This window comes from Scomber japonicus, chromosome 1, assembly GCF_027409825.1.
Source record: "Scomber japonicus isolate fScoJap1 chromosome 1, fScoJap1.pri, whole genome shotgun sequence".
Lineage (NCBI taxonomy): Eukaryota > Metazoa > Chordata > Actinopteri > Scombriformes > Scombridae > Scomber > Scomber japonicus.
In genome coordinates, this window is record NC_070578.1 from 20861323 (window position 1) to 20885556 (window position 24234).

At 38.5% G+C, this 24234-nt stretch overlaps 1 protein-coding gene across 1 annotated transcript in view; it reads right to left on the minus strand.

Annotated features, from left to right (window-relative positions):
• Positions 1-5950: 5950 nt before the first annotated feature.
• nedd4a (NEDD4 E3 ubiquitin protein ligase a) overlaps positions 5951-24234 on the minus strand; it is a 28825-nt gene continuing 10541 nt past the window's right edge. Inside the window, exons 6-29 of the mRNA XM_053323668.1 lie at positions 17157-17207; positions 16747-16808; positions 16443-16545; positions 15565-15728; positions 15342-15459; positions 14621-14785; positions 14364-14444; positions 13988-14107; positions 13558-13827; positions 12614-12691; positions 12409-12463; positions 12260-12318; positions 12008-12073; positions 11616-11845; positions 11315-11436; positions 10757-10827; positions 10578-10673; positions 10407-10480; positions 10263-10323; positions 10121-10180; positions 9914-10021; positions 9704-9800; positions 9461-9533; positions 5951-8340 (exon numbers count right to left, since the gene is read on the minus strand). Of these exons, the coding sequence (XP_053179643.1) occupies positions 8238-8340; positions 9461-9533; positions 9704-9800; positions 9914-10021; positions 10121-10180; positions 10263-10323; positions 10407-10480; positions 10578-10673; positions 10757-10827; positions 11315-11436; positions 11616-11845; positions 12008-12073; positions 12260-12318; positions 12409-12463; positions 12614-12691; positions 13558-13827; positions 13988-14107; positions 14364-14444; positions 14621-14785; positions 15342-15459; positions 15565-15728; positions 16443-16545; positions 16747-16808; positions 17157-17207 (2487 nt within the window). The 3' untranslated portion in view covers positions 5951-8237. The remainder of the gene's footprint in view (positions 8341-9460; positions 9534-9703; positions 9801-9913; positions 10022-10120; positions 10181-10262; positions 10324-10406; positions 10481-10577; positions 10674-10756; positions 10828-11314; positions 11437-11615; positions 11846-12007; positions 12074-12259; positions 12319-12408; positions 12464-12613; positions 12692-13557; positions 13828-13987; positions 14108-14363; positions 14445-14620; positions 14786-15341; positions 15460-15564; positions 15729-16442; positions 16546-16746; positions 16809-17156; positions 17208-24234) is intronic.

Genomic DNA, 24234 nt, shown 5'->3' on the forward strand with positions numbered 1-24234 from the left:
CAATATCAAATGCAGTGGTCATCAAACTTTAAGGACACCCTAAACTGATATAGGCCTAGTCATTGGACACTTCATTAAGTTACACTTGTAAAATCTAATTCAGTCCAATAGAACAGATCTGCCATAAATTCTACTTTTTTAAGTTTATAGCCTACATTTTCAGTTTTTGTTATCATTGTCAAAAAGGTGATAATTTTACTTTATGTTTATTACTGAGGTCAAATTAAGTGGTGGTGGTGTGCATTATATTGAATGGTGCTCCTAATATGTTGCCCCTCTCATGTATGTTAATGGAGTGGACAAAATATTAGGAACACAATTTAATAGGCCAATAAATGCACCCTAATATACCACCATCACCCACTATGTCCCCAATAATAAACATAAAGAGGAATCCTGACAATGTTAACAAAAACCGAAAATGTAATAACTCCATACATGTAGAGCAGAGCTGTTGTATTGGATTGAATTAGATTGCACAGGTGTACCTAAGAAAGAGGCCAGTGGGTGTATTAGACAACAGACCCCATTGTTAAAAAAAAAAACTGTGTGTCCCTGGGTCCCAAATATTTGATTTTCGATACTTTATTACAGAAGGTGTTTGAAACCCAAGACCATCATTGTGCTAAAACATATTAAAAAGTAAATTATTCACCTTTTTGCTGGGGACCCCTGAAAGCCCCTCAAGGACCCTAGGGGGTACTTGACTTTTAGAACCATTGGCTTATGTAGTGTAATTGACTATATTCAATATTATTCAATATTATCTTAATTTAATATTACTATAAAAACGTTTTAGTTTACATGTACATATCAGTGCATGTGTATTTGTGCTCAGTTTTCCATATAGTCGGATCCAAAATGTCTGAAATTGGTCTTAGACTTTTGGACCCTACTATTGAGTACTTGTGCATACATAATGTTTTTTTTCTTTTTTCCTTTAAAAAGCTTGAAAACTTTGAAACTTTGCTTGAAAAAAATATATTGATGCAAAAAAAGGAAGGACCAATCAACACTGCTGTCAGATCAGATCTCACTTCTGCATTTATACAGCTTTAAAGCTTGTGACAGTCTCTACATCACACTAAAAATAATCCTTTATATCCATAAAGTATCTATATTAACATAATATGTTACAAGCATTCAGAATTCCACTTTTTATACACAAGTATGAGCAGTAATAAAATCCCAAAGCAAAAGCAAAGATCCTCATAATGGAGCTTGGACATTGTGTGAATATATGAATAACACACTAATGTTGAAGATGATACAGAGCTGTACCCTTAGGTCATTTAAACCTCAGCACGGTTATATTTTATGAGTGTTCAATGTAAAATATCAGTAACTAGAGCTGTCAGATAAATGTAATGGTGTAAAAAGTATATTTCCTTTGGAAATTAACGCATGAAAAAGTATAATGTTTCAAGATTTTCACTTACATACTGTTCTAAAGTAAATTGATGTAAATTATAAGAAAAATATACTGTAGATGATTTTGTTTTGTTTTTTTACCACTGCTTGAATAATCTGTGTATATTTGGTGCCATAGTCTTTTATGTAACATTATATTTCTGATACATGTAATTTATTGATTTGGGTAACTAAAGTTTAAAGGATAAAACAGGTGACACTCAGCAGGTAATAGGTGTTCAGGTACTTGGAGGAGAACTGATGCGAGTCCTTACATCAGCTCAGATACCATTTGATGAATGGAAGAGAGCACACAGTGTAATTATGAAAATAGGTGGAAAAAAAGTCTGTTTTATAATATAACAGATTTGTATTTCCATACACATGAACATTTTTGAGTGCACTGAGTGCAATCAGTAACTCTACTTTTACTAAAGTACATTATTGATTATGTTTTTTTCACCAATGAGGCAGGAATGATGATCAACTTTTATAATAGATCAACACAGGATAAAAGAGTCAGACTGGGACTGTAATTGTTTGTTTTCAATGTTGGTTGATAATGGAAACTTAATTCACTTTCCAGGAGTTTGAAGAAGACATGAAAACTGAGCAAACTCAATCCACTGATGAAGACTTTGAGTTGTTGTTGAAAGCTCCAGAAAAAGCCAGTACTGTAAATGGACCTTGAATTAAGATATTTTATTTTGTCGAAGTACTGTTCCACTGTTTAACATTCAAGCTCAGTGTGAAGCACTATGTGTTATCTGTAAAGGAGATACATTTCTTCCTTTAGTACACTTTTCTTTCCAATTAAAGACTTTAATAACAAGTACAATTCATCTGTTTGAACATGTGACAACCATGAGATGCATTTCATAGAAGATACTCTTTTATAAAGATGACATAGGCAAGGCAAGGCAAGGCAGTTTTATTTATATAGCGCATTTCATACACAATGGCAATTCAATGTGCTTTACATAAAACAGAAAATCATGTCATTTGAGAAACTTAAAACATACAATTACCCCCCCCCCCACCCCCCCATAATAAAAACAAAGTACAGAAAAATAGAAAGACATAAATAAAATGATTGCAGCATAAAATAATAAATTAGCTTTAAAATCATTAAAAGGACATAGAGTGCAAATGAAAGATTAAAATGTAAAGTGCTTTAAAAGAGCTCAATCATAAGCACAGGAGAAGAGAAATGTTTTTAACCTGGATTTAAAAGTGTTCACTGTTGGGGCTGATTTCAGTTCTGCTGGTAGTTTGTTCCAGTTGTGTGCAGCATAACAGCTAAAAGCTGCTTCACCATGTTTAGTTTGAACTCTGGGCTCAACTATCTGACCTGAGTCAGTAGATCTCAGAGCTCTACTGGGTTTATATTCTACTAACATGTCATTCATGTATTCTGGACCTAAACCATTCAGTGATTTGTAGACCAGTAGCAGAACTTTAAAATCTATTCTATAGCTGACTGGGAGCCAGTGTAAAGACTTTAGAACTGGAGTAATGTGCTCTGATCTCTTTGTTCTGGTTAAAACTCGAGCTGCAGCGTTCTGAATGAGCTGCAGCTGTTTAATGCTTTTTTGTGGGAGTCCAGTCAGAAGACCGTTACAGTAGTCGAGTCTACTTGAGATGAAAGCATGAATCAACTTCTCCTGGTCTGTTTGGGACATAAAACCCTTCACTCTGGATATGTTCTTAAGCTGATAGAAGGCTGTTTTGGTGACTGATTTGATGTGACTGATGTGACTGCATAGATCAGTCTGTTACATGAATAATATATTGTTGCTGCTAATATGCAAAACTTAAGCTGAATAATTGTTCTTAACATTCACACTTTGGCACCATCAGTGACAGAATTTATTTATTTGAGATATGAATGTTTTCTTTGTATCATTAACTTTAATAGCAGATCACACTACAGTCGTGTTCCTGTACATTTGACCCATGATCATTTTGTGACACAGAGTTCAGCTCTGGTGAGAACTGGCTGCTATTGTCATCTCACCTCCTCCACCCAGAACCTTTCACTTTGCTTTATCAATACAAGAGAAGCTATATTGATGAGAGCAGATCACTCAATATCACAGACCAACTGCACACCAAATGGTGTCCATAGTCTGAAAAAAAATGTTAATGGAAATGAGTTTGTCCTTTAAATCGGAGCTTGCAATTACAAGGAAGCATTGATAGGAGCTGGGCAGCTGCTGTGTCAATGTCGATATTGATCCGATGTCCATCACTTATTGTGGAGGTAGATCAAACCCCCTTCCTCCCACGGCCCCCCCTCCATCTCTCCTTCTGTGAGCCTTTATTCAGAAGCACCGAAGCCCAGCTGTGATGTCCGGTCAATCAAAAGAAGAAGAAGAAGAAAAAACAGAAAGGTCTGATTCAGTCAAGAGAAACTGCACTCGTATGGTTAAAACTGCAACACATAAAATAAAATTTCATGATTTTAAGGTATTCACTAGATTTAGACTTAACTCACGTGTTGAATTTTCTGTGAGAAGAAATGTGCAAAAATATTCCCACATCAATTATTATAACCTTGACAAATTGTCAGATTATTAAAACAAATCTAAACTCCTCTAAAACATGTTATTACAGTGACTTCTTCTGCCACAGACACTTTTTGCACACAATGACCTTTTGGCCAGTTGTGTTTCCTGTAAAGTACATGTACTGTATTACATAACCAGATTACTGACCACAGCCTCAGCATGAGTCGCAGGCTCCTTGCTTACATAATGTGGGAAAGTGTGCCTGGTCTAATTCATGATCAGCACGGCTCCTCCCAGTGTGTTTAATTCATCAAGAATTCAGTTTCAGCACCTGCCAATATGGCGTAGTTTGTGGGGGGAGTGGTGGTCGGCCTGCATGTGAACTCAGGTCAAGCTCTGAGGCCAGATCGATGCAGTAAAAGTCATTATCAGGTTATGAATGTTGGTGAGGATGTGGGTACAGGAGAGCCAGTTTTCCCAAGGCCTGCTGCCATTGGCTAAGGTCAGGGTCTTCCTGCCTCCACACATGCCCATCCCCGCTGACCCCAGGAGTGTCCAAAAGGCTGGCCTGAATTGTGTGTGACCTTTTCCACTGGCCCCTGCAGAGGAGAGGGGAGGGGCGGGTGTTGTGGAGAAGTTAGGACTGTGGGTCTTCAGCTGAACCACACAAAAGGCTCAGAGCACAGAGATGTCAATGAGTCCTCTCCACAGAGTGATCAGGCAGGGTGGCTCCACTCTCATTAGCAGCTCTACACTGCAGGTCAACAGCACATAGCAAAGATCACGGATTAATATTTAACTGCAGCTAAATGAAGGAAATCAAATTGGCTTGAGACTAACAGCTCTGTAGTGCATCCATCCATTCATCCATCCATTTTCTGCCACTCTGTAGTTCAGTGAGATCTTAATGTTTCCACAATGAAACATGAAAAGTAGACGACAGCTGGACATTGAAAAGTAGAATTTAAAGTGATAAATAAGCATTTCCCTAGTAGTATGATTTAAATCAAACTGATTTTGCTCCATGCGGTTTGGAAAATGAATGAATGAATGAATTCACTCCTGAGTTGTAAGTTAAAAAGTTAGATGATGACCATCAGGAGGGAATTCAGTGTGGTTTATCTCCCCCAGCTGGAAGAGTTAAGTACTACAAAAAACTTAATCTGTTTGAGCCACAGGAATATACAGGCAGTGTCATTGACATCAGGTCAGAGTTTTTACTATTTCTAAGATAATCGCAGTATTTTCTCATGTTGACTCTACAGTTGTATCTGAGACTAAACAGGTTTGTCAAAAAATTCAATGTGACAGAGCAGTTGATACAGAAATCTACTGTTCGAGTAGCTTCTCACAAATACCAAGTAAATGGATCATATCACTCCAGTTGTCAGATCTGTATGCTGCCTTCTATTTGTCAAAGAACTTATTTTGAAATTCTATGGTTCTTTGGTTTATGAAGCACTCAGTGGTTTAGGGTCAAAATACATTTCAGATCTGCTGCCACATTGTGAACCATCCAGACCTCTCAGGTCATTTGAGATGGGGCTGCTTACTGTCCTCTGAATCAAAACCAAACACGGAGAAGCAGTGTTCAGTTTCTATGCACAAAACTTTAAATCAAGACTGAAGACTTTTCTCTTTGCCTTTCATTAAATTAAATTTGGGACTCTATCTCTCACTGCGCTGAAGCTGAAAGAGATTCTCAGCTGACATCTGCATCAGCGTGTTAAATGCTCTGCAGCTCATACAGTCCGTTTGGTAGAAGTGTGGAAAGTAAAAAGTACAGTGTAAGTGTACAAACCCCCCAGAAATCCTTAAAAGTGAAGTAAATGCATTTAAAGTTGTGATCACTGTATCGTCAGTCATTTGAACACAGTTGGCTGAGTGCATCAAATCAATGGAGAAACTGAAAGGTGATTGCTAAGTGCTAACCCTAACCCCCCCCCCCCCACACACACACACACACACATGAAATAAAAAACTGAATGCAACAAAATATGAAACAAATTATTGATGAAGACACCAAACAATTGGTTTTTAAATTTCTTTATTTTTCAAATATATTTATATAGAATTTGGTGTAATATAGGTCATCAAATTTGGAGTTAACAACTACAGTTCATTCTAGCCTTTAAACTGTTGTATGTATGGTTGTGTTGTAATGCACTTATAGGTGTCACAATTAAAATTTTACAATAAGAAAATTTGATATCAGAAATTAAGTGTTGATCTATTAATTAATCTTTAATAGACAACGATACATATATAACAGTACTTCCATTTGGAGATCAGAACATCAATTAACACAAGTTCTACAATACATTACAAACAAAAGGCCTCTATATTCAGTTTTAAATATAAGTGAAAGAAGAGAATGTGCTTATTTTCAACAATGTTCACATGTAAACATTTAAAACATGTGCACTTGAAGCAAGGGATCATTTTCTCTAAGAGCGATTTAAGCAGTCTGCAGGTGACAGATCGGCAAAGATTCAGATAGTTCAGAAGTAAGACTTGTCGATATCAACAAAGTGCTTCACTTTATAAAAGCGTAAGTATAAAACTGTGTTGTTAGGAGAAAAGAACCAGCCCACGACATCTTCCTTTGTCAACAACCTGTAAACATGGCAGGTAGTGTAAACACATGTTTTACCATTCAGAAAAGAATAAACGGTTATAAATCTACTGCTTGAGTACAGTTACTTTCCAACAACAAAAAAGGTATTAAAAGTGATTACTCACTTTGAAAACTGAAAATAATCTGTACACAATTCTGACAACTAACAAAAACACATTTTTTAAATTGCACTCTTAAAAATAGAGCACTGTGCTGCAGTTAGACACCCATGATGAGTAGAAGAAAACAAAATATCACTCATTGACAAAAGGCAACGATTCATAATATTTCACATACTGTATGCAAACTGAATGATTGTGTACACTACCGCCCAGAAGACATACATTTATCCATTCCTCTGATACATATATAGCTGATGTTAAACTTGAGTGGCTGCTGATCATAAATGAAACACAAAAAGGATGTAGAGTTGCACCAATAACCTTTTTTTTTTGCAGATTTGAAAACTTTGAGTTAACAGCTTTAACAATAAAGGCTTCATCATTTTGTAGAAGTTTTATTTTTATGTACATATGTATATTTATGTAAGAACTGAGAAACTCATGTTATGTCTCTCTCTCTATATATATATATTTATTTATATATATACACACAATGATGCATAGTATTTGAGCATAATCTAACACTGCATGTATTCTTTGCATCTGCGGACTACACAGATGTGAACTATTAATTAGTTTAGCCTTTTACTGGTCCTGGTACTTGTACATCACTACTATGATGATTAATTGACACATTGATACACTTGGTTTAAGTGTAGTCGCTCAAACTTGTACATTTTCTGCCTCTAATGCTTTTGAGGTGCATGTATTTCCTGCATCAGTGTTTCTAATATACTGGAATGAAAAATGTAAAATTATGTATAAAAGTCAAACAACATGGAAAATAACCTTTCCATCAGTTTAATTTCAGTTGAATTACCAATTTTGTCATTTATGTTTTGCTGTTCTAAAAGTACTTTGGACTTGTTCAATGAAAAAGGTTCAATTGGTCTCAATTTTAATTTCACATAATTAATGTTATTTGAATTGCTAAAAAACTGAGATTTGGGCAGTGATTCAAATATATGAAACCAGGCTATGACTGAACCACAGTGTGCTTGACTGTTCTGATCGATGGTCCACTCTTTACATCACTTACTAGCAGTGAAAGCACAAGTTTATGGATTTCCAAAGAGAAGCAACATGATTCATTTCCCACTAACGTGAAGACATCACAACTTGATATGAGAAGCTTCTGAGGCAATTCAGCCAAAATGAAACAAATGTTCTTAAATGTTAGATGTGTTTGTTATAACTTTCACATAAATGTCTGTAATATTGTAATTTCACAGAACTAAATTCTACAAATATTCAGCATTTTAGCATAGTAAAAGAGAGTGAATACACTTTTGCGCAACTTACAATAAAGAATCAAATAAGAAGAAAAACCTGATTTGTAAACTTTAGATCACTCAGAGTGATTAAACACCTCTGTCACTCCAGACTGAATTCCTTTGCCCCATGAGAGGACCAAAGTGAAGGTCGTGTGACTGTCCTTCATTTGTCACACAGCTGGCAGGTTAAGACCTGAGTCTGATGCACAGCTTTTTTCTCTCGTCAACTTCACCACATACATCACACTGCTCGGCTTTTCTCCGACGGCAGTAATGTAAAATCAGTTCATTTACTGCAGAAGCATTAATCCACCCCGTCGAAGCCTTGTGCATTCTCGATGGCTATGTGAAGTTTCTCCCTCAGTTCCTCAAAGGACTCATAAGGAGGAAGGTCCAGTCGGTTGAAGCTTTGAGGAGGTGAAAGTAAAGAGTCATGGTTATAAAAATCACGCCTAAGCAGGAGTCATAAAACATAACATATACATCATCTTTTGACTTTTACTGATTCATGTTTCTTGAATATTGAGATATGACATTCAGCCTCATGGAAGAACATTTTCATATTCTCCTAAAACTCTTTTAAAACTTTTTTCTTGACGTTCTAAGTCGGATTCAGAGAAATCTCTTAACTGCCTGAATTAGGCTCAATGTTCAAAGTTTCATTCACTAAAGTTACCTAAGAGGAAAAAACAAACACAGCACAGCTTCAAAAATGAAAACAGGAACCCACTTGCAATCAATGTGCCATAAGATCAGCACTGTGGCAGACATAAATAAGGAAGCTACACGCTACAAATGGCTTTCTAAAAGCTAAAGCAAAGTGGTGCATGATTGTAGGTTGTCAGTTGATGGGTCGCTGCAGATATTAGACGAGATAAAATTATAGCCTACAGTGGGTGATGTTACACTGTCAGCTGCAACGGATGATGATATTGGACATGCAGAGAGACGCAGAGGCAGCTGTCAGAGTGAAATGTTTGCTGGCAACTATAAGTTGTTACATCAAAAAAAATGCCAATAGAAATAATAAAATGTAAAGAAAAGTAAAGTAAATTGGCAGCCATGATGATAATAATAATTTTTTGAATAGAATATTATTCATTCTGACATTATGATTCTAAGTAACATAAGTGTTTCTCCCTCTGTGGTGAAAAGCAGACTGTCTGAATCAATTTTCAAACTCACTTGTACCTGCCAGTGATTCTTGCATGACAGATAAATGTCTCACATGGCTGTTGTGTGAGCTGTTTGCATCCACTAGAGGGCTTCAACCCACTGTTACTATCTCAGAAAGCATGCAACCATATCTGAGCAACATGGCGATCAAAGCCAAATTAACATGAAAACATTAGTGAAGGTTACACAAAGCTGTTATAAAAATGAAGAAAACCTCTGCTCTCACAGAAAAACATAGAAGCCAATTAATAGCAAGGATTTTTTCGGCACACGCTAAATATTCCAACACATTTCATAGTCGTCTAAATGACATCACTAATAACTGTGATAGATATTAAGAAAAGTGCTCACCATGTGTGGGCTCTCGGCAGTTTATCACGTGTTCCCCACTGCTCGATGGTGAACAGCTGTGGCCCGTTAGACCCTGGAAAATACCAGCGTCAAGTATCAGACAAACACATACAACTTCAATTAAGCCTTAAAACTGGCCACCAAACTTAAAGAGACAAACTGAGTCCTGAGTGAACAACTTACCAGACATGACAAGAAACACAAATCAGACACAGTGTCATTTAAAGACTTGTTTTATCTCACCATAGAGCTCAGCAAAGCCGTTCATTGGGACCCTGGATGTGCCTGTCACAAATTGCAAGAGTCGGATTCTCTTTTCTGCATCCATCACTAGCACGGCCTATAACAACACAGAGTAAACAAATAAATAACCAATACAAAGCTCTTCTTAAAAGGAGAATACAATGTGCCACAGCTCAGCTAATTGGCTCCAGGCATGGAAAGTTGACTTACTTTCCAAAACCACTGGATAACTACGTGGTTGGCGCAGTAGCTGTTCTTGTACTTGGTGTTCTCTCTCCAGTCGTTCACATCCACATCTCCCAGACCACACATGAGCAGCTGGTAAAGAAAAGAAAAAAAAGGTCAGGTAGATACATTTTTCATCTGTCTGAAATTAATGTGACAGATTTCAGGACTTTGAACGGACTGAAAACTCACCTCAAGCTCATTCTCATCAAAGATCTTGATCAGATCTTGTGGTATCAGCTCAAAGAATCCCTAAAAAATAAAATACATCAGATTTTAATTCATACTTTAAAAAATTCAATCATGGTACTGATCTATTAAAGACAGTTATTACCTCCTTGAAGGCAGTCATCTGCTTCTGTATCCTGTTCACAAACCGCCACTGCATCACCAGACTGGCACAAAACAGCAGATTAGTATCACAACATAATTTACACTTTAGAGGTTTAACTTTAAGAAAAGAGCACTGTTTCCTTACTGAATGTATTCCTTCTTGTTGTCATTAGTGACGACAATATCTGCGCCACCCGGCTTCAGTTCATGCTGGTGAGTCTAAACAGGAATGACGATAAATCTCACATGATTTAAACTGAAAACCAACTGTCATGAACTTAAAGGTGTCAAGGCAAAGAAAAGCTATTGAACAAACCTGTCCAAACAGCTCTTCATCGATGGTGAATCGCAAATCCAAGTCTGTTGGGTCGTTCTCCAAAATCCACATCAATGAGTTGAAATATTCACTGTCCTAAAAAGACAACAAACGCTGTTTGAACATCCTGATTCAAGGTGTTCACTTGAGCATTGGCAGTGGAATAATGTGACACTCACAACAGACTCCATGTCCTGGAGAGTGATTGGCTTCTGCAGCATCATCTTGTAGAAAGGCCGAATGAAGAAAGCTTTGAAGATCAAACAAAGATGTCAGAATCTATAAAATCCATCAGTTTGATCTAATCCTTTAACCCTTACATACTGTTCCTATTATGACTCATAATTAGTCTCTACACCAATTCACATTCATAAACTCCCCCCTTTGGTCATTAATAAATGTTTAATGAATCCCTAATAAAGCTGTCAGAGTGTATTCTATTCATTTAAGGAGAATATGAAGAATACAACATGTTTCAATGGTGATTTTTCTTTCGTTTGCATATACGAAAATGTGTATCAACCACACAGAAATAAAACAAAAGCATTTTATTTCCATTTTTGTATATTCTGGGTTACATTAGGAAACGTCTGGCTAATTAAAATGTGTATTAGATGTGAAAAATGGGTCAAATTTGACCCTGAACAGTATGTGAGGGTTAAAACATATATAGAATATGAGCTCTTACGACCACTATATATATTTTTTCATGATGCGTACAATGAAGAAATACTCACCATCGAGCAGTTTTCCATGATACACGGCCATGCCCGCCACACGGCCGATGAACTTGAAGTAGGACAGGTGGTCCTCATTACATAAACCTGAGTTAGGGTTGATCTGCAGAGTGTAGTTGTCCCTGAAAGACAGATCATGAGTGTATTTTTACTGCATAATAAATCATGCACCTGTACGTATGTTTTAAATTTGAAAGGGGTGTCAAAAAGAGGAAGTGGAACACCTGCTGTGTTTATCTGTACTCATTTACACACATTTCTGATCTCATCACTTCTGTTTGAAAACAGTGTTTGGACTCACGTGGCAGAGTACTCGAACAGCCCGTAGTACGGGTTAAACATCTCCTTGGACATGAGGAAGAACCACTCCCTCGCCACACCTCCATAGTCCAGTCCTTTCTCTCCCTCAAACTCCACCCACAGTCGTGCCTTCAGCAGGTCCGCTCTCTTAACTGAGAGAATGCGTCGGTACGAGTCTTCCAGCACCGCGTTTCGTCTCATCTTCATCTCAAAGCGGTTTGGGATGTCAGCCTGCATGTGAAATATAAGAAGAAAGTTTATCATCACCTCCAGGTGAAATTAACGCAACATATTTGAAACAGAAAACTGACATTAAGAAAGGACAACACTTCATATGCCAGTTCCAGTTTCGTAAATCAGTGGCAGCGTAAGTTATCCTTTGAAGACACTCACCGGTTTCTTCAGCTTCTTGCGGAAGTAGTCATACTTCTGTTTATAATCCCTGGAATAAGGCACTGCCTATAAAATGAAATGAATGAAAATATAAAGAACAGTGTTCAGTGACAAATCAATTGTGACCTTATGACCTACATTGTGGTCAATGATACATATTTACAGGAAACCTATAATCTATAAATAGAGATTTTATGGTATGCTAATATCACATTACAGAGCAATAATCTGTTAAATACAATCTATACTCACTGGTCCAGTTATAGCTGAGTTCTGTAATCTGGGATCATCCCATTGTGTGGTCCTGGTGTCTGTGAAATACAACATGACATAAACCATGAGTTCATAAAGAAATGCGCCCTTCCATCACACGTGTTCTTCATGTTAGATATTGTACGCACTGTGATCTATGTAGAATATCCTCCCGTCAGTATGGACCCTCTCCTCCCAGCCAGGCTGCAGAAAAACAAATAGCTCTCATATTTCACTTCAACACAGAGCAATTAAAGTATCATCTATTATTTTTGGCCTGAGCTCTAAGGCTTAACGTTGCTCAATGCCTTTCAATTGATTTGTTCACTGATTTTCTGTAGCTGATGATCTTACAGGCAGCGGGCCGAGATCAGATGGGTCAAGCGAGGGTCTCCTCCTCATTTGCACAGGAATCTTTAGCCTGGGGTCTTCCTGCTCCGAGGCAAACAAACAGGATGAGTTTCAGTCAAACAGGAAATGCTTACATAAGAAATAGTGGCAGAGCAACTACAGGCTGCTCAACTACTATTCATTGATAATAATCAGGAAAGTTTCACAAAGAAATATATTTAGATTTACAAGATTTTAAAGATTAGAAAAAAAAATTCTAAAAATACTGGAGACAATCATTTATTATTATTATTATTATTATTCCATAAGTTAATGGGCATCACAGCCTAGATGGGGCCATAGAGGGAAAAAAAATATTGTGCTTTCAATTTAATATTTTGTGTGCTTGATTTAATAATTTGTGCTTTCTATTTAACAGAATTTACCCTCATACCATTCTCTCACCCTGCAAACACCCTCACTGGGGATCGCTTTGATTTAATAAAGTTTTAAAATTGATGTGGACGTATCTCAGGTTTTGGCTTGTAGGCACAACACTTTATCTCTGAGATTAATTAAATGTATTCAGCGGAATATCAGACTTTTTTAGGTTTTTCTGCTACAGTCAACTCAACACGTTGCTTCCCTAATGCCACTGAATGATTTATCAAATTAAGAACAACTTCTGGAAGATCTGGGAACCATTACATAATTTTTTCAGATACTGTAAAATCAACCTTGCGCTCTTTCCTTATTTGTTGTGGTTGTGCAACCATTTTAGTTGAGTTGGGTGTAGGTTCAGTTCTTTATCCTGGTCTGTAAATACATTTAAAACAATTGACTATTTCTGGAGAACTGGAGGTCTGCTGAGTCAGCCTCTAGTGAACTTTTGAGGAACTACATCTCCTAATGGCCCCTTAGAGGTACAGTAAAGGTAAACCTTAAGACCTTGTTTGCTGGTTGCTCACCCAAGTAGTAGTCTTTGTATTGTGGTCGATGAAAAAGGGTCTTCCATTGGGAGCACTGCGGACCTCCCAACCAGCTGGCAAGAAGCCAGACTCATATGTGGCCTCCGGACTCAGGGTGTGCTGAGGAGACTCCTCAGGGGGCATAGGTGGTAGGGATGGTGTGGGGCTCTGGGGTATACTAGCACTACTTTGTGCTGCTGCTGCTGCTGCTGCTGCTGTTGCTGCTGGTGATGGTGATGCTGATGCTGCTGATGCCGCCTCTGAGGTTCTCTATTGGTCAAAACAAAATATAAGGAGGTATTGGTGAAAGACAACTGATTAAATATAGAATATAACTAGGTTTCACCTTCATAATAAAAAGGTAGGATAGATACAATCTTAAAATGAACATATAATCTGAAGGAAATGTGGGAAAAATCCCACTGTGTACCTGAACCAGGGGTCGTGTCCATGTAGTGGTTCGACTATTGTGGTTGACATAGTAACGTCTACCTTTACTGTCCCGCTTCTCCTCCCAGCCTGTAGGCAGCCCAGTAGAGGTTGGAAGCAGCTATTGAATGCCATAAAAATAAAATACAGTGATCCATACTGAAAACACTGAACTCATTAAGTAATACAATATCCTAAAAAGAAATACAAAACCTTCCTAAAACTACCTCCTGACTACAAGAAGCTGGCAGACACTATGATAAAGTAGATATCTGTGAATCACTGACAGCTGTGTACTGTAACAGCAACATTTTAATTTGTGATAGGGCTTTTAAAACCCAGGAGGGAGTGATTTCAACAGTGACTGAAACACTCACCACTGGATTAACAGGATGTTCCTCTCCTGTTGAAGCCTGGGCACTTCCTCTGAGACTGGAATGACTTGAACTAGCGTGATCCTGCAGCAGAGGGGAAGGATGTCAAACACAGATCACTTGGCCATTAATGTGTATATATTCTCCATCTCTCTTCCTCTCTCACTGAAAGCTTATGGTTCATATTAATCTTATCACGAGTCTCTCCAGCTCGTACACTCTGTAACAAGAACCTCATGTTGCACAAAAACATGACTCACCGTCTGGGAGGTGCACTGCTCACCAGCTGTGGCCCCTGCAATGTGAACGCTTCTCAGATCATCACAGAACGAGTGGAACTCCAAAGGCATGTGGGGTGGAGGTGTTGCGATCTGGTTGTTGCTGTGATACAAGGTGGACTCGTCCTCTGTAATAATCTCCCAGCTCTAGAAGATAAGACAGAGGAGGACACTCATCAAGTGCACACCATGAGGGACTGATCCAAGGTCAGACGTAACAACAGCTGTGCCAAAGTACTCAGTTTAAATATATGATGTAAGCCACTGTAAGTTCTGTATAGTAAACATAAGAGTTAGTTTATGGTTATTAGAAGTGGGTTTACCTATATACATACTGTAGCTGTCCAACTGCAGGACTGAACCTGTACAACCAAACTCAATTTGTGGGCAAACATAGTAACAATTAACCTGATCAAAATATAATCCAAGAACACATCCATCACCACTTCACCTAAAAACATTCTAAAAACCTGGGTTGTAGAAGGACTGTGTCATACTCTTAAATGTCCATATTAAATATTGAATCAGGCCTCATACATGTGCTTGTCATCATCTGAAAACATTTTCCTTTTCATTCAGGGATATACAAAATTTCCTGTTTTGTTTCTCTGAGCAGGATGGACAAACCCAGGAAGGTCTGAAGAGAACTCAGCAAAGCAGAAAAAGCATTACATAGTAAAAGGGCATGCAAATAAAAAAATACCTCGGGAGACTCTCGTGTTGTGTTTTCTTCGTGGTCTGAGATCTGTCTCCGTGTAATAAAAGCGTGCTCCCCCTCAGTGTTACAGTTCTGTGTTCTTTGGGTCGCCACGTCACAGTCCCTGTTTAGGACACACACACACACACACACACACACACAAAATCAGTACTGCACCATCTAACCCCAAAGTAATGGAACTAAGCTTGTGATCAGGGAGCAGTCTTACTGGATTGTGGGTCGGTGCCACTGTGTGGTTCTGCTCTCATGGTTGACATAGTAAGTTCTTCCCAGGTTGTCCTGCCGCTCCTCCCAGCCAGGGGGCAGAGCAGGCAGCAGCTGGCTTTGCCTGGGACCTGACATGTCCTGCGACTCCAGAAACTCCCAACCAGGCTGCACAACAACAACAACAACAACAACAACAATGACAAAAGGTAGGATACCTCAGACACTGACACTGGCTAGCATACTTATTTGGCTAAAAATAAATCAGAGAAGGTTGTCAAGAGTATTTTACAAAGGCCAGGGACACACAGTGGAAGAAATACAACTTGGATGTGGTTGTTTTTTTTAGCCAAAACTTATATTCAGAAGCCAATCCATGCTCCATAAACTCATATTACTGCTATGACTCAACATATTCTGACTGTCTATAGTGAGAACAGGTAACAAAACCTGGATTAGACCTGCCTACATTTGACATCTAAATAACCCATAAACACTATGAATGTTTTTTCTGTTCTCTTCAGTAGAAAAAGAGAGTTGTATTAATTTATTTCTAACCAATTAATTAATTAAATAGATTGTGTCCAAGAAAAAATATAATATATATATATATCATTTTTGAAATTCTGTTAACAGTTAAGGTTGCCTTAAAATAAATTTGGTTATTATTTATATGCAACAATAAGAAAAAACTGAGAATCTGTTGTATATTTGGCTCATAGAGGCTGGTTACTTCTAAAATCTTGTAACCATCTTGGTTTGTCATCTAAAAAGCTCATCAGAGGAACTCAAACCAGCTGAAACTGGCCTATCCGTCTTTCTACTATTGAATAAAGGCCAGAAATGCCAACAAAATTTAAATCATCAAAGATAAAGACTTACATCCATATCCTCAGTCTGATCTTGTGTTTCCTCCTCTGAACCCGGGTTTTTTGGCAGGTAGGTCATTTTGAGACGCAGGTGACCCTTAACTCTGGACTTGTGGCTGCGTGTGAATGTCAAACAAAAACAAAAAGGTTTTATAGACCAAAGAAATAAACACTGTCACCAATGTTTAAAAAGTGTGTCTACGTGTTTATTTATTTTGTATATTTATTTTCTCCTGTTAAAAAAAGGTGTCAATATAAACTAAAAATGGAATGTAAGGGCAAAGACAAAAATTGAAAAAACATGAAATCATGCCAACCTTCGTGGGTGAAGCAGAAAATCCTTGAATGTGTATGGCCTTTCTGTGTTAGGATTTTCTGTCTGAGAAAAAAACAAAACAATAAAAAGGAAATCTTTTCTTCTTCAAAAAGGTTTACAGCTGTTGCCACTGTATCACAACACAATATATTTAAAGATACTATTACATGAAATGATGGTGACCATGTACCATGAGGGCAAATTTACAGGTGTTGTATTTATTATAAAACAAAAGCAGGAACGTAACATAAACATGACGGACTGTGTTTCCATAACTATAGACAACGATGTGGAACAGACACGGGTGAGATTGAGTTCAAATGCTTATACAGTAAATGCCATGGCAAAACAAATTACATTCAAAAGACTGTACATACAGTAATATACAACAGACAACCACCAAGGACTCACCGGTATCTGATTTAAGGGAACATCCACCTGTCCAAGAAAGTCATCACGTGTCTGACAGGAAGTGAGAGAGATGGAGTCATACACAGATGTCAGGATCATGACAATATAATCTCCCACACACACACGCACACACACACACACACACACACACACACACACACACACACACACACACACACACACACACACACACACACACACACACACACACACACACACACACACACACACACACACACACACACACACACACACACACACACACACACACAGGACCAGTCCAGACATGTTCTGTTATGCAGCCATCTTGGGAGTAATGAGAACCACTATAAATTCCCTAATAGGAATACACTGGTTGTCTGTATAACTTACTGTTATTTTTAGCTGCATTTTTTTCTCCTGTCATATTTCGATTGTTTCATTTTGTCTTGTTTAAATCATGTAGCACACCTACTTTATCACAGGCCAGTTCCTTTGACAATTTATTGGATCTTTAATCATCAGATGAAACAGAAAGCGTCTCTTATCCTGAATAAACCAAACAGCCTTCTTGAGAAAAATGAGTCATTTGACCTGATCTGTTTTTGTATATATTTAGTATGTAGCCTAGATAGGAATGTGTTTATCAGCCTACAATGAATGGCTGCGCTGTGTTATTGCTAGACTTAGATAATGTAGCGTTTGTCAGATAAACTGTCTTTGCTTTGAACACAATTCACTGGATGCCTTTATTGCAGCCATTACAGTCTCAAAGGCAAACAAGCCACACTGAGGGAGTTAGTCAGTTTGTGACCAAATTAACACGCCCGGCAGGTCAAACTGTCTAACAGCGGTAAAGAGTGTTTACGTGAACAAATATAGATGGAGGCCTCCTTCGTCCTGACCTTGCACTTCTCATAGTTCAGCCAAGAACAGCAGAGAGAGAAACTCTACATGTTCACCAGCAGTGACAACAACTATTACATCCTCATGTGTATTATAGTTATTTTCCCTATTACATTTAGAAAGATTCCCTGTTTTAATTGAGGAACATGTAAGGTTTTCTAGATTTCACATTCAGTATTGCTAATCATGAAATACTTCATTGATCAAAGCCTAAAAAGACACAAGTAAACTAGTGAAGACATACAAATATTGTGACAAATTGTAATTTTGTTGATCTATAGATTAAATTTCACTGTGTCAATGGCAGCCTTTACTGAAAAATAGTCAGTAGTAGTAGTAGTCAGTTTAAACGGAAATCACAAGTATACAAAGTGCTGCAGTAACTATTAATTATATTAATTATTATTATATTATATTAATCTGCATATTTTATTCATAATTATTCAAATTGTTTGTTCTATACAATAATAACCTAAATAATAGCTTTATTTGTATAGCACCTTTCATACAAGTGCAGCTCAGAGTGCTTTATAACAAAATAAATCACCTGAAAATAAAAAAAGAATGATAATATGAACGTAAAAACATGTAAATGTGCATAAGATGGAAAATAAAACCCACTCATCAATAATAATAATAATATTAATTATAAGAAAAATTGGAAATAGAATACATATGGGTACTTCAGTGGTGGTAAGCGAAAACTAAAGATACTAAAAATACTAAATACTAAAATACTAAAGTATTTCACCATGTGTACACATCTATAATTTGGATCTCGGTCTCTGAAGCAATAAGCAGAACCTCCCTTTTCCCAGCAGACACAGACTCACCATTGGTCTTGATTAACTGAAATAAGCCTCTTTCAACTTAACCCAAGAACGTCCTCCCACAAGTTTAACCTCAATGTGAGAAAAATAGTGGAAAATGCCAAAATACTATTTCTCAAATCCTTAAGGTGATGTTTTCAAATTGTTCTAGACAAAAACTGGAACAAAAGGCCTGTATGGTATGTTTGATTGAAAAATAATATCATTCCTTTTTTTTGGCGAGCTGTCGTGCATTTTTAGAAAGCTGTTTAAGTGGGTTCGTATTTATTTACACGCTGCAGTCCACAGGATATTATGAAGGTTTGTGTGGTAGCAGCAATTCGTTTGTGTGTCTTTTGTTTGTGTGTCTTTTGTCTTCTGTTTACATACAGCGCCTACGAGAGCAAGTTTACTGGAGATTTACTGGAATGTACAAGTTTATACAATACTGAGTTTTTATACAGTACAATGAACCCTCTCTTTGTCCCACTTGTATTTACATTGTCCACTGATTTTTAACTTGAGCGTCCTGTCCCATATACATATACATGTCTGCAAGCTAAATCTGATGCTGTATCGAGCTGAAGTGTAGTGTATAGCAGTGTATAACTCGGGATTACTGCACTTTGTGTTTAAAGGCTCTGCAGGTTGTGTTTTTATATCCTTGATCCTTGATTAATTCATATCTACTTACAACATCTACAATAAGTTCATTTTAGTGTCACATTCAAATGTATGCAATCAACCTTCACCTAAATCCCACCTCCATTAAATCTAAAATTACAGTATATTTAAGTTTAGATTTCCAGTCATCCACTATTTCTCAGAAGTCTATCCAACAATAAATATCACTATACGTTGCTGCCCTTCATAACTTTACTGCGGCGCAGCTATATGCACACTCACAGACCAATTGGACAACTGATCCTTCTGTCAATGAAAAACTCCGCTCAGCATTTCATAAACAACACTGATGTGTACACTATTACATATTAAAAAGTGAAGCAGGTCACACCTCTATATGTGTAGCAAACAGAATACACAAACAGTATCTTGCCAACGTTACTAAGTGAAGGGTGAGGAGAGGCCATGCTTGGCAAAGAGGAAGTAGAAGCACGGACACATGAAAAACACCAATGAAAAATCTACCTGTGATGAAACGATAACAGAGACTCACAGTAAATGCAACTCATTTTGGCATGTGGCGTTACGCAGTGTTGACCACATCCTGTATGAGGCTGTGATAAGCCGCTAAAGACACACACAGGTTTCTGTGGAGCAAGCTCGGTCATATCTGTCCATAACTACTTTTGACAGGTGGACAGCAGCTTGTGAAACCTTAACTTCTGAACAGCTACACAGTTAATGTTAATGGTCTCTGATGATGAACCACTCCCGATCAGGAGTGCACACATCTGAGAAACAATTACATAAAGTAGGTTTACACATACATTATAAGGCACTCAGGGAGCAAATAAAAGATTGGAGAAACTTTGCTTGATTGTCTGTAAAATGATTTGGGATGTTCTTGTCTTCCAAACCTGAAACCATCGTCACTGTAAGAGAGTCTGATGGTCTGCATTATTCATTTGTTACATTGCTAAAGAACCAAGACATATTTATTTATAACTGCTAAAGAAAGAAAGAGTGTGTATAGTTTCCTAACTGCAGGCTATATTACAGTTGTTAAACAGTTTAAGGCCTGAGAGTTGAGCACAGGAGGGGATGGGGTTGGGAGATTTGCTGGGCTCTTTTCATAGTAGGCAAGTGATTTCTCAAAACCACATGTTATCACTTCTGAAGGAATCTGGAAGACTTCCAGCTTGAAGTAGGAAATGAAGCCATCCACCCCCACCACAAACACTGTGGCAGCTGCACAAAACTAGTTAGCCTATCAAATTCAGACGGCCCATAATGGACTGCAGGTCAAGTTCACTGAGATACCTTTAAAAGGGTTTGGGTCTGGACATTCAAGATCACATCTTGATTCTTCTTATCATGCAAATGTATGCTCATTCAATCAAGTTACGACATGTGACTGTTTATAACACAGGAAAGATTTCTGATTCATGTTTTTCACTTTGCTTGTGTAATGTGGTCACACCTGGTTGATCATTGACTCATGAGATGAGGTATATGGAGCTGTGACGGCACTGCTGATAAGAACAGTGGACCTGAAATTTCCATGAAAATGTCTACTGTGGATTTTTTTGCTTATTCCCAGCCAGTGACATCAAAAGGTTTCACAGTTTCTCGTTTGCTTGTGAAGCTAGATTTTAAAAGGGTTGTTAGTGAAATAAATATATGACGTAACGTTTCCTTATGTACCGAAGGTTTAGTTTTTTTCCAAAAATTACAGACGTTTCTTTTCTTTTCTTTTTTTTTAGTAGTAGTTTTACCTCTGCTCTAAAGTGAAGGTCGCCTGTGAGTGCAAAGCTCATATAAACAAATTTAGTCAATATAATTAAAAAAAACATTTCAACACATAGTTCTGAATTATCTGAAATAAGATGCACTTTTTGTATTGAAGTTGACTCCTTCATCACCTGATTTTTACACAGCGTGAATCACTTTGTTGTGGTTCAGCTGTGGGTCAGAAAAGACAAACAATGTGCAATGTATGATGCAGAGAAGCAGATGTGTGATATGACACATGACTAAATGTGCATGAAGGACTCCAAACATCAAAGCAAAAGTGTGCATAATCTAGATTTACAAAAGCAAATTTAGGTCTTTTAAAGTAGATACACTTGCTAATTACTGGCGGAGATTCTCTTACTTGACAACCTGCTAAATGCAGGGGGGAGGCTGACACCTGATACTTCACAAACACTGCCTAACAGGCAAGGGGGACCCACAGGGAAGGGAACACACCATCCTTTTACTGGGAAAGGCTCACGCTCCCATCCTGCCTACATTACATTACCCCCACCATTGCACACACACACACCATGTCCACAGATGGCTGGCATGACTGTGCGCTGCTCTAGTGTCATGCTGTTAAATTTGAATCCACAGGACTGGGCAGTGCTAGAGACCACCAGACTATCTGGAGTCAGGGGGAATATTTCAGAGGCACTTTATTTATATCAGCAAGAGGCACTGCTTTTCCCACCACTAAAATTAGCCCGGGGTAAATACTTAAGACGGTTACTCATAGCGTTAACAGAATAATAAAAATTGAGAACTATTCTAAAATCCAGCATATGTTCACATACTAGCAAACCTACACACAGAAAAGGTGAGAGCAAGGCAACTTTTCCTTCTCATTGCCGATTTTCTTGGAAAATGATATTGAAATGGATTTACTGTAATGTAACTGAATACCGCTGAATGTTTGTCCACATTGGGCTTGTTAATTGCATGACTTAGCTCTAGCAATCTTCTCAGTTACTGAGTGTGGCTCTTGCTTGTGGTGAAGCTAATGGCTGACCCTGAGTAAACAGCATTTTCAGGTTTTGAACAGTCATAGAAGTGACGGGGATCATAGCATATGTATTCCTTACTGATAAATATATAGGAATGTACAGGTGTGAAAACTAATTACATTCAATAGTGAAAAATAGAACCATAGACTGATACTCTTTCCACTATTAACAATGAGCCCAATATACACAATTCAGCATGAAGCCAACATTATTGAATTTCTTAACTGATGTCTGAATGTCAGTCAAATGTCAATCTCATTCTGTACACGGTAGCAGAAGTCAAAGTGGTGTCACTTGAACAGCCGAACTAAAGCAGTATGGAATCTACTCAAACCAGTTTAACAACATTACAGGTCACTGCATACTGCTCCTTTGAGGGTTCATACATGACACTCACCTTGGTGTTTTGACATGGGTTGTTTGGTGTATTAATCCCCATGTGGCTCGTGTTTACATCACAGCTAGGCAACTTAGCTGGGCAGCCAGGAGAAAGATGAATGTGCACATGTGGAGAGCAAGGACTGGTGAGTTTTGGATTCGAGACGTGACATGAAATTCCAGTGTTTGGGTAGGGCACCTCGAGGGAAAAGCTCCTTTGTATGGCGCGATGACAATGGTTTTCCTCAGGCCTTTCCTGACCTTTTCCTAATGAACAAACTTTTTTCTCTGCTGGTTTAGCTGAGGAGAACAAACAAGCAGAGGTACTACGATACAGTTTTTTGCAAGGGTGATGTTCACCCTCAGGATGCTCAGCTGGGTGAGGAGCTTCAGGGTATTCCACATTGACTGTAGTCATAGATGTAGCTCCTTTCCCAGATGTGATTGGTCTCTGGTGAGCAAAGTGCAGTAGCACACTGCTAGAGTGACGATTTAATCTGTCTTGTGTTAATGACTGTTCCATCACTTTACTCCTGTCCTCCATCTGGCATTTTGGTTCATCCTGTAAAGGAATATTAAATTGTACCATATGTTTGGTGTCCCTAAACTCAGCTGAACAACTTCCTTTTGGGAATCGATGGCCACTTAATGCCATAGTGGTGGACCCTTTACAAGTAATTTCTTCATCATCCTGTGAAAATTCACCAGCAGATGTCTGAAGAGATGGCTGATGAGAGCCCCTTGCTGGTGGGAGAGCAAGTAGAGCCACTGGACTGACCGGTGAAGCAGGTGGAGTGCTGCAGGGGCTCTTTGGAAATATCACCAAGGAGGAGCACCGTCTCAATGGGACCTTGGACTTGCAGCAGGGTAGACTCCTCTCCTGGGTGGTCCTGTGCTTTTCTGGACCCTCCGGCTCAAAGATGCTGTTGCTGCTACAGTACCCGGCATCGCTAGCCATACTGCTGCTGCATGAGCCTCCGTCAGAGCCAGTACCCGCTCCTCCTTCACTACTCCCGGGGTCTCCATCCTCTATAGTGCCATCCAGCTCTCCGCTGGGCTTGCCACAGGGCTGCAGCGAGATCTGCAGAATGCTCTTTTTACTACATCCTCCAGTGTTAACCCTGGGTATGAATACTGAGGAGTAACGCTGTAAATTAGCATAGTCTGGTGACAAAGGAGTCACCTTCAAGTGGACAGAACTGTGTGCCAGACTCTCTGTGGGGCTTTGAGCTGACACACTGACTCCACTCTCCTCACCATGGCTGCTGAGGCTCTCTGACAGAGGGTCCGTGTTGCTTCTCCTTGACGCAAAATGCAAGCGGAGCCGACGTGCCATTCGTTTAACTCTCTAATCTCTGCTGTGCTGGCGAGTGCTGCATGATAAAACTTGCTAGTAGGAAAAAAGGAAAGCAAAGCAACTGCTCCGAGCTCTGCTCTGTGATCACAATCATTAGCGGCTGTACATTGCCAAAATAGCTCTGGTGACAACCTAAATTCCTCTCCAGGCTGATCTCAGCTTTTAGTCAGAGGAGGTCAGTGGTTCTGTTTGGAGACATGACCCAAACATACGACCTTTGA